General features: G+C 41.2%; 2 protein-coding genes across 5 annotated transcripts in view; both read right to left on the bottom strand.

The window, feature by feature from the left end:
• On the bottom strand, window positions 1-5,147 carry LOC118309630 (bladder cancer associated protein). Of its 4 annotated transcripts, none has more exons than XM_035631986.2 (2): window positions 5,020-5,147; window positions 1-1,982 (listed from the first exon to the last, which is right to left on the bottom strand). In XM_035631986.2, the coding sequence occupies exon 2, from the start codon at window positions 1,772-1,774 to the stop codon at window positions 1,511-1,513; it is 264 nt and encodes an 87-aa protein (XP_035487879.1). In that variant the 5' UTR covers window positions 1,775-1,982; window positions 5,020-5,147; the 3' UTR covers window positions 1-1,510. The 4 variants fall into 4 exon arrangements, 3 of the variants coding, with proteins under 3 accessions (XP_035487879.1, XP_035487881.1, XP_035487880.1); XM_035631988.2 differs by lacking the exon at window positions 5,020-5,147 and adding an exon at window positions 3,266-3,562; XM_035631987.2 differs by lacking the exon at window positions 5,020-5,147 and adding an exon at window positions 2,745-3,087.
• A 1,627-nt stretch (window positions 5,148-6,774) lies between these two features.
• Window positions 6,775-9,634, bottom strand: part of podxl2 (podocalyxin-like 2) — an 11,540-nt gene continuing 8,680 nt past the window's right edge. Inside the window, exons 13-14 of the mRNA XM_035631984.2 lie at window positions 9,563-9,634; window positions 6,775-7,747 (exon numbers count right to left, since the gene is read on the bottom strand). The exon at window positions 9,563-9,634 is cut by the window's right edge and continues 15 nt beyond it. Of these exons, the coding sequence (XP_035487877.2) occupies window positions 9,590-9,634 (45 nt within the window). The 3' untranslated portion in view covers window positions 6,775-7,747; window positions 9,563-9,589. The remainder of the gene's footprint in view (window positions 7,748-9,562) is intronic.

A 9,634-nucleotide genomic window follows, 5' to 3' on the forward strand; every position in this document is an offset into this window, starting at 1 on the left:
TTGAGGAAAAAAAAAAACTTTATTTAAATTAAAACCATAGCGATCATGTAGCAGTGAGCGTGATCTGCACCGCTGCACACACACACACACACACACACACACACACACACACACACACACACACACACACACACACACACACACACACACACACACACACACACACACACACACACACACACACACACACACACACACACACAGTATAAACACCTTAGCCTGTGTCTGACAGCTTAACATAACACTCACAGGAGTGACGCGTGCGCACACACACAAACGTGACACAAGTCGGTACCTCCAGCGTTGCTCTGTATTGCTAATTGTCGCAGTAAATACTGACCTGACCGCCGCTCGTTCTCTCGCCTGTCATCACAACAATCCCTAAAAAAAACACTTCCATCGCCCGTCTCTCTCTCTCTCACACACACACACACACACACACACACCTTTCATTCACCCGACACACACACATCCAGATTTCTAAACCCTTTGGAAAAACTTTCAGCATTTTGTTTAAATTCACTTAAACGTGTGTGCGAACTTAATGCATGAAAACAAAATTAATAATAACAAAGTCAACCCATGCGTGATAAAAAGAAACGGCAAAAAGAAAACATACGATCAAAAACGTAAACGTCTCGCAGTCAGGAGGAGGAAGATGAGGAGAGGAGCAGCTGCAGAGCATTGTGGGTAATAACAAGGGGATCATTTCTCAGCATTATTACAGTGTGAGTGTGTGTGTGTGTGTGTGTGTGTGTGTGTGTGTGTGTGTGTGTGTCAATGGGGCAGAGAGGGAGTTATTCACAATAGAGTTACTGATTGTCCAGTGTGTGTGGTGTGATCTCGATGACGACCTAGGGAGCGGTCGGACTCCAACGGGCAGGTTGATGCCACCAACTTGGCATCAAGGGATGCAACTTGACCCTCGAGCTCCTGTCTGCAGATTTCAGTTGGGGTGGGGGGTCGGGTGAAGTGAGGCATTCTGGGAGGATTTTCATTCTTAAAAATAACAACTAACCGACAGGATTGTGGCGAACGAAGAAGAGGTGGGCGGGGCTACACAGGAACCAGAATACTGAGACCTGAAACACAGCGGCCTCTTTAGGTCACTGTATTTATTTATTTATATATATATATTTATCTATTATTCATATTGCCCACTTTTCATTCAAATGCTGGAATGAAAGTTGCAGAAAATAAAATTCTTCTCTCATGTCGAGTTTCAAGCCGCCCCATCCCTACCTTCCTCTTACATGAAAGTTCTCAGAATGTCCCCTGTGATGTCACTTCCTGCTCCTCTCCTCAAATCTAATGCAGTTTTTCTTTACAGCGTTGGCAAACCGACCTCCAGCGCTCGCTCTCCTCCGCCTCCTGTGTGAGTTAAACACTCCAGCAGTCTTTCAGCACCACCTTGTCGACGCGCTCCCACCCCCAGAAGTGTGGCCGTATCATTCTACAGTAATTTCCATTACCCCCCCCCCCCGATCTCCCCGCCGGTCTCGCCACCTTCCTAGGTCCCGACAATCCCCGGGTCGTGGGCGGCGTCCGGTAGCGCGGCATCCTGGCAGTGGTACAGGAAGCAGTTGCCCCAGCAGCTGTAGCAGATGAGGAATAGGGCAGCGAGGAAGACCAAGGCGCAGATGGTGCAGGGCTTCCTCTCCAGCAGGAAGCTGAGCAGGTAGAAGCCCATGAACATGGAGTGGTTGAACCACAGCGCCGGGTTGAGCGGCTTAGGTATGAGCAGCACCGGCAGCAGCCACTGGAGGCAATACATGGTGTCTGGTTTGGTGAAGAGGCGTCGGCAAAGGCTCTGACACGGGTTCACTCGCAGGTTGTGTGGGGGGTGAGGGGCTTAGGAGGGGGGCGGGGACACAGCAGCCCTCAGCAGATGGTGAGATGCGGGAGAGTCGTCCTATCCGACGGAGCTGGGACGACGCAGGAACAGGAAGAAGACGTCAGAGGGCGCTGTCGTCAGGTCGTCCCTGGAGACAGCAGAGGAGAAATACGACAAATAATGTCTCAAATCACGACTGGAAATATATATTTTTTTTATCAGCATCAATAGTTTGCTCAAAAGGGGCGAGAAAAATTAAATGTTGTTCAAATGCATTGACTGTCTAATTACTTAGTGAGCTCTGGATTAAAGTCTGTATTAATGCATAAATAAAGTGATGATTAGATCATATACAATATCTAAGATTTTTTTTTGAACTCCAGATACTGAAGGTGGACGAAGCTACATTTTAAATTTGGCAAGTCTATAGTCGACGGTGAAATTGTCTAATTCTACTGCTGCAAAAAAAAGGATAAATATATTTGGAACATGAATCATGATCGATTCAAATAAAAATTGCCAAAACGTTCTCTACTTTCAGTTAGGTAATTGTGAATATTTTCTCATTTTCATTTGTATGTGCAAAACAAGAATTGTGAAATTGAACTCGGGCTTTGGGAAAAATGTGACGTGCGTTTTCGTTTGATTTTTTAAGGGAAGCAAGTGTCATAGAATGTTCTCGTCTCCTGTGAGAGACACTGAGCGAGGTCGTCTTATCTCTGGCAGGTCAGGTCACTGTCTCTGCACGTCAAGGTCTTATAGATCATAGTCTAAACATCATGATTCTAAGGAGACATTCCATCTGTTTGATGACGACATGATTCTGAGAGTTAAATTACACCACGCTGACCGGGAACGGGAGGGTTTCTGGGACATCGTGCACTGACACCTTTTTGATCTTTGTACGAACCCTCAATCTTGAGGTCCTCCTGTAATAAATACTTCTGCTGAAGACATCTACGGTGTCATTCCTCCCGATACCACTGCATCAATTTTTCCATCTCTGTGAGGAGGGAAATAATCTCCAAATTGAGCAATAATGCCATAAAACTAAATAAGCTGCAGCTCCATTTCCCTCACACTTGTTAAAGAAACACTTCCCTCAGCTCTACACAAGACAAAACAATCGTTTTACTGTTATATGAACTATACTCACTCTCAGCCAAACATCCCTCTAGAATTAGCTTTGAACGACACAGCTAAACCCTAAACTGGTAAATTAACAGACATTAAAGGGATAGTTCAGTGATTTTGAAGTGGGGTTGTATGAGTTACTTATGTATAGTTAACATGTGACCTCATGGAGATGGTGATCAGCGATGTCAATTAACGGAGTTTGGAGGAGAAGTGGAAGTAGCGTAAGTCTGAGTCCCACCGTTGCAGAGGGGACCACTGGAAAACATCTCTTTCGCCACATTTTTAAATGCTTACCTTAATAAAGAATATATCCGTTCCATTGTACGCTGAAGGACGTATCCTTTTCACTGCTTCAGTTTGCCGCCAGACAGACGTTTAAGTTTGCACTTTCTTTTTTCAAGCATACTTCGGTAATGTTATCACTGCGCCAACTCGCCGTGGTAGCTTTGAGTCAAACAGCTGATTTGCGGCGTGATACTGCACCGGCAGAAATACGTCCCTCAACGTACAATTGAACCGATATATATATATTTTGAAGGTAGCGTTTAAAAATGTGGCGAAAACTAGGTTTTCCTGTGGTCCCCTCTGCAACAGTGGGACTCAGACTTACCCTACTTCCACTTCTCCTCCAAACTCCGTTAATTGACATCGCTGATCACATCTCCATAAGGTCCCATACGAACTATGCATAAGTAACTCTTACAACCACCACTTCAAAAATCACTGAACTATCCCTTTAATGTTGAGTGGCAGCTACAATTGACAACATCATCTCCCATATTCACAGCTGTGACTAATCAGTGCCCCGCCCCCATTGTTAACACTTAACCAACTATTTTGTCATGTTGTGCTAACTTCCTTTGTATGGGGGCCTGACACTGGACAGGTTAGCCGCTAAGCTAACGCTAACTAGCTTGCTCACCGAGCACGGATGTAGCCTGTGGTGGTAAAACAGGAAAATTGCACCGATTTCGACCGAATGAGCAACCGACGTCCAGCCGGTGTCGACGTGTGTGCGGCTGGTTGCAACCGGACAAACTGTCCCGGGTGGCTGAAGGACAACAGCACCGGGAACTGTCGGGAACAGCTGCGAGCTCTTAGCCCCCTCCCCTCCCCTCGTGCTAACGTCCAACACATCACCGCCTCACTTTGTTGTTAATAAAGTTGATGTCACTAACTAGCTTTGAGGCTATCACCCGGGACGCTAGCTAATAGCAGCTAGTTAGCACCGACGCTCGGTTGCAAGCTAGCTTAATGCAAACTAAGCTAACTTTCTCAAAAATCGAGTTAAATACGCAGTTTGGTTGCAGAAGTTAACTCGACGCTGCGGTGACTGGTCGACCTCGAACTTCCGCGATGTGAAACGCGGAACCACATTTCATAAACCGTTAAAAAATATATAAATATAACCGATTTAATGTTTCCATGTTTGGAAGCGGAAGCATCGTTTAAACACACACACACAAACATTAGTTTGGAGCAAAAGGAAGCCAGTCGGTACTTAGGTAAACAGCAAATATATATATATATATATATATATATATATATATATATATATATATATATATATATATATATATATATATATATATAAAAGAAAAATAAGACTTTTAAAAATGAATAATAATTTCCAACTGTCTGGATTCATCGCAATGGGCGGTGACGTCAGCCGCGGCGAGGTGAGCTTGTTCTAAAAGTGGAACATTATTTCGGAGCAGAGTCATTGTTGCTTTGTGACCTAAATGTCTTAACGTTCACTTAAACGTCACGTTTTAACAAAACTCCACGAGGCAACAACAAAATAATAATAGTTATAATAATCCACCAGATTGTGACAAGGCTTTGTTATTAGTAAAGACTAAAGAACACGTACCGGGGAGCTAGCTAGCTAGCTAGCTTAGCTTAGCTTAAAACACAACAAAAGCTTTCACGTGAATGTGTTTCACGAACCGGGGTAAAAACGCAGTTCAGTTAAACAAGCAACACGTGTCAGTTAAACAAGCAAGAGTCTGCGTTTGACTGTGAATTAAAATAAAAAGTGCACTAACCTGACGTCTGTCGGGCTCATTCTACCACAAGTGACTGCGTAGCTGCTAACTACCGACCAGCTGCTAGCTAACAGGCGTTAAGCGTTAGCCCCGAAGGACCCCTGGTGCAAAGAGGTTACGGAGGGCCGCGATCCGCCTGAATGTAATCATGCTCATATTTCGTACAAATGACAGTGTATTTCTCTGTTTATTTATGATTTCCATCTTTCTTTGTTGATCTGGTTTTATGTTTTGATGTATTTTTAAAATTAAAATTTTTCTAACTCAATTACCTCTTACGCTGTTCCCTCTGGCAAATGTTTTACATTTTGTTTTTTGGAAACGAATGGATATTTACGCAATATTTGTTTTGTATATACAAATTTCAATTGAATACATAGAAAAATTAAGAAACAAAGAAAGAAGTGAATGTTTGCATATGCAGCTCTGACACTGTATTTACCATCATTAGAAATTCTGATTCTGAATAAGCTATACCGCATGTAGTTTTGTTTCCACACAGGAAGGGTATACGTTTCTTTTTAGAATTTAAATAATAAGTCAAATTTATCAATTTGATCATCAGAAAATTCAAGTCAATTGTTTTGGTACTTGAGGAAAATGTCATATTCCTCTTATCTCAGCTTTGCAAAATCTGAATATTTGCTTGTTTTCCGAGACTTCTCCAACATAAAGTTTCAGTATGTGTGGGTTTTGTACAGTTGATTGAATGAAACAAGCAATAAAAATTGTGATGAATTGTCTTTTTTCTTCTTTTTTGTACATTTAATCAAGAAAATAATCCTTCAATTAATCAAAAATGAAAATAAATAACATTTGCACCCCTGTTACGTTTGTGATCAGGTTTGTGAGCCTGATCACAAATGTTATTTTATTTTATTTATTTATTGATCTATTTTTTGCAAATGTATTTATTATTATTACTTATACGTGTATGTATATATTTGTATATAGCATATGGGGATGTGCGTGTATTTATATAGTTTATGACTATATTCTACTATTAATATAGTCCATTAAATGATGCTGGATATGCATTTATAGAACTTATGCTGGGAATTTGTAAATACGTACATTTACATTACGTTTCTATACTCAGTCTTTGCTCATTTTGTACAGTAGACACTGCAGATCTATTGATTTCAGATTTCCATCTATATCAAATGTTATAAAGTAATCAAATGTCCAACAGAATGATGATGCAAACTGCAGCTGTGAGCTGCACACACCTGCGTTTGAAAAAGGGAAGAGGTTGGTTGGAACTGTACGAATGTTAATCTTAAAAGTTTAAGATGTCTAATGTTTCTTAAGATTCAGTCTGTAATATCAATAAGAACTTATTCACAGAAATTGAATACATTGTCCATAACTATGTTGGCATATGAGTTAGATATAGTTCCATGAGTTGGACCCGACCTCCGTGTGAGTCTCCATGTTTCTACGTCGCGTTGAATACGGTTGTTGAACTAAACGCTCCTGAATACGTCGGGTTCACGTTGAATTTTCAGACGCTGCCCGGAAACCGGAAATGGAATCGGTGGTGCGCCGCCATAAAGTTTCCCCTGTCGGTCGCTCAGTTGGTTGTGGTTTGCAACATTCAACATAATGAATTATAGTAGAACTGAATACATTAGGACAAACCATTCAAAGTCGTTTAATTTAAAGAACAAACTAATGATACAAAATAATTAATCAAATGTATTTTGACCCAATTATTCATGTCGGGGGTTGCAGGGGGAAAGAGAGGACAACAAATCACATTTTCTCCAAACTTTATTTTTATCACATTTAACTTATTACACTGACGACCCTAAGAGTGAGACAACGTGTGATCAAAATGCATATCAATGAACGTAAGAAAAAAAAATATCTGTAGAATAAATTAACAGAAATAAAATAAACTGGATGAGTTAATATCTAAAAAAAATTGTGACAAAATGTTGGACGAAAGCATGGTTGCAAATCTCACTATAAGAAAATTAAAATGATTTTCTTCATACAAACTCACAGCTGAATGTCCGTTGACTTCATTCCCTCCGACTCTGAACAGAAGAACATCGGTTTTAAACTGATTCCTTTTAAGGAGCTGCTCAGTGTTTAGTTGATTTTATAAGCAACAAAGAGCGACAACATCTCACACATCTTGCAGAACGCTGCTCTTCTGGCATTTTTCGGCGACTTTAAAAAAAGGAAAGAAACTGCAAGCTGCCTGTTTTTCGTCACATTGACGCTCGCTGCAGTGTCGTAAAAGCTTCATGCTCGTTTACTGTAAGTTCTGCCTCGAGGTGTACAGGACGAGGGGACGGCGTCCGGCCTGTCTCTCTTGTGCTCTCGGAAACAGATCATATACACTGTGAGGCGAAGTCATTGAAGGTACAGTATTCAGGATGGATGATCCTCAGTCCCCGCTCGCTCCTGAATGCTCTATAAATCTTGCTTTAGCGGTCGAAATTCATTTGCATCAGCGCTGGTTTAATAGCGAAGCCATGTACAGTATTGTTAACGACGAGAAAGAGATCAGCTAAACCACGGGCGACACCTTTTGGCCTCTGAACTTTGCCCACATACAGTATGTCATCGCCTCAAGATTGAGCCGGCAGCGCAGAGCAACCAATCAAACACTTATTTTTGTTGAATAAAATAAAAGTTATGCTCGCAACAGCACGCAGGTATATTGAACACGACTTGTTGTACAGGGGTGAACATCCTCGGCAGGTTACAACCATTCCTATAAGCAAAAATAGAGATATTCAAAATCACTTCATGTAACACATTTAACATGATGCAGCATTTTCCACGATGACAGTCAACTCTCTTTTTTTCCAAGAGGAATCAATAAAGTGCCAGAAACCAAACTTTCAAAGTCGCTACAGGCTACAACTTCCCCTTTAGGGGACTCGAGGAGGAGGAGCCACGAGGAGGAGGAGCCACAAGGAGGAGGAGCCACAAGGAGTCGCGGCCGTCGCCGGAGATTAGACGTCGAGGGTTAAAAACCACTGACCATCGCCGTCGGGACGTTCTTCATGACACGTCGGTAAAACTCGTCTGTGGGTTTTTTCTTGCAAACGAGCGTTGGGAGTTACAGTATAACGATAACACCTTTACATTACAAGTCTTACATTCAAAATAAGTAATACTCGAGGGATTTTAGTGTTGAATCGACTTAAAACTCTCAAAACTGAAAAGACAAAATCTGCTCATTGTATATTATTTACGACGGAGTTTAAGGGCCACAGTGAGGGAAAAAAAATAAAAGTGAGACTTTGAGAATAAAGTCATAATTTTACAACTTTATTCTCCAAATATTTTGACTTCAATCTCATAAAATTTCGACTTTGCTCCTTTTTTTTTTTTACAATATGGCGCCAATACTCCGTCATATATTATTTTATAGGTTATGCCTGATTTGAATTATATAACTGTTGGGTAGTTTCATTAAAAATAGGGCATTTTTTAAGGCTTGTCATTGGTTTTGTGTCAACAATATGATTTTATACATATTTGTAACCCGTTACCGAACAACGTGTCAGAGCAAGGAATTCTGATATTTTCTCCTTAAAAATGTTTTCCAGTAGAAGTATAAAGCAGCTGAAAATATATATATACTAATGAAAAGTATCCATAAAAGTACAGTACTTGAGTACTACGTCACTGTCCACTGCTGTATTTGAGCTGCAACAGTTAATCGACTAGTAAATGACTAACAAATTAATCACCAACTATTTTGATAACCGTTTAATCGGTTCAAGTCGTTTTTATGAAAAGAAAAAGTCAAAATTCTATGATTTCAGCTTCTTACATGTGAATATATTCTGGTTTCTTTGCTCCTCTGTGACAGTAAACTGAATATCTTTGGTATGTGGACAAAACTAAACATCATCTTAGATTTTGGGAAACACGATCGACATCTTTCACCATTTTGTGACATTTTATGAACCAAACAACTAATCGATTAATTGAGAAAATAATCGTCAGATTGATCAATAATGAAAATAATCGCTAGTTACAGCCCGAATATTATTGTTTAAAATGTGTCCGATTTTTTTGGGATTCCTCCGTGCATTCGGGACCATTTTGTCCAAGGATCCGGCTTCACGTGACACTGCATCAGAACCAAACTTCGCTTCTTTACATTGGAGCGTTAAGGGAGGAAACTGGATCTTTACGCTCGTGATCTGTCGCTAGTTTGGTCTCATGCGTCCACATGGCTCAGAACTAAAAGCAGAAGGCACACGAAACTAAACACAGGTCGGGTTTTTTAAAAAACATTTCAAATGGTCAACATCTCAAGAGATTGGCGAGTTCCTGGTCTTTCCATGACGTACAGGACAGTACAGTTATATACCTCAGTGTCTAACCTCCACGGTGACTCAGTGACAAACCTTCCCATCAACTCTCTTCCTCGTCTCCCTGCCTTTTTAAAAATGAATCATCTCTCCATGGAGGACTTCCCATTTCCTTCGCTGCCATCCAACCCCCTATTCATCTTCTCCTGTCCAGACTCCGCTTGTCGTCTTTCAAACGACGCCCGATCCTTCCTCACCCGTATCCTCCTCTTCCTCCTCATCCATCAGAGATGCGTGTCCTGCTCCTCTTCCTCCTCCTCAGTCGCTCC

The sequence above is a fragment of the Scophthalmus maximus genome, chromosome 6 (genome assembly GCF_022379125.1).
Source record: "Scophthalmus maximus strain ysfricsl-2021 chromosome 6, ASM2237912v1, whole genome shotgun sequence".
NCBI classification, from domain to species: Eukaryota; Metazoa; Chordata; class Actinopteri; order Pleuronectiformes; family Scophthalmidae; genus Scophthalmus; species Scophthalmus maximus.

Coding starts and splice junctions, on each gene's coding strand:
- LOC118309630 (XM_035631986.2), bottom strand. CDS start 1,774: ATGTATTGCCTCCAGTGGCTGCTGCCGGTGCTGCTCATACCTAAGCCG.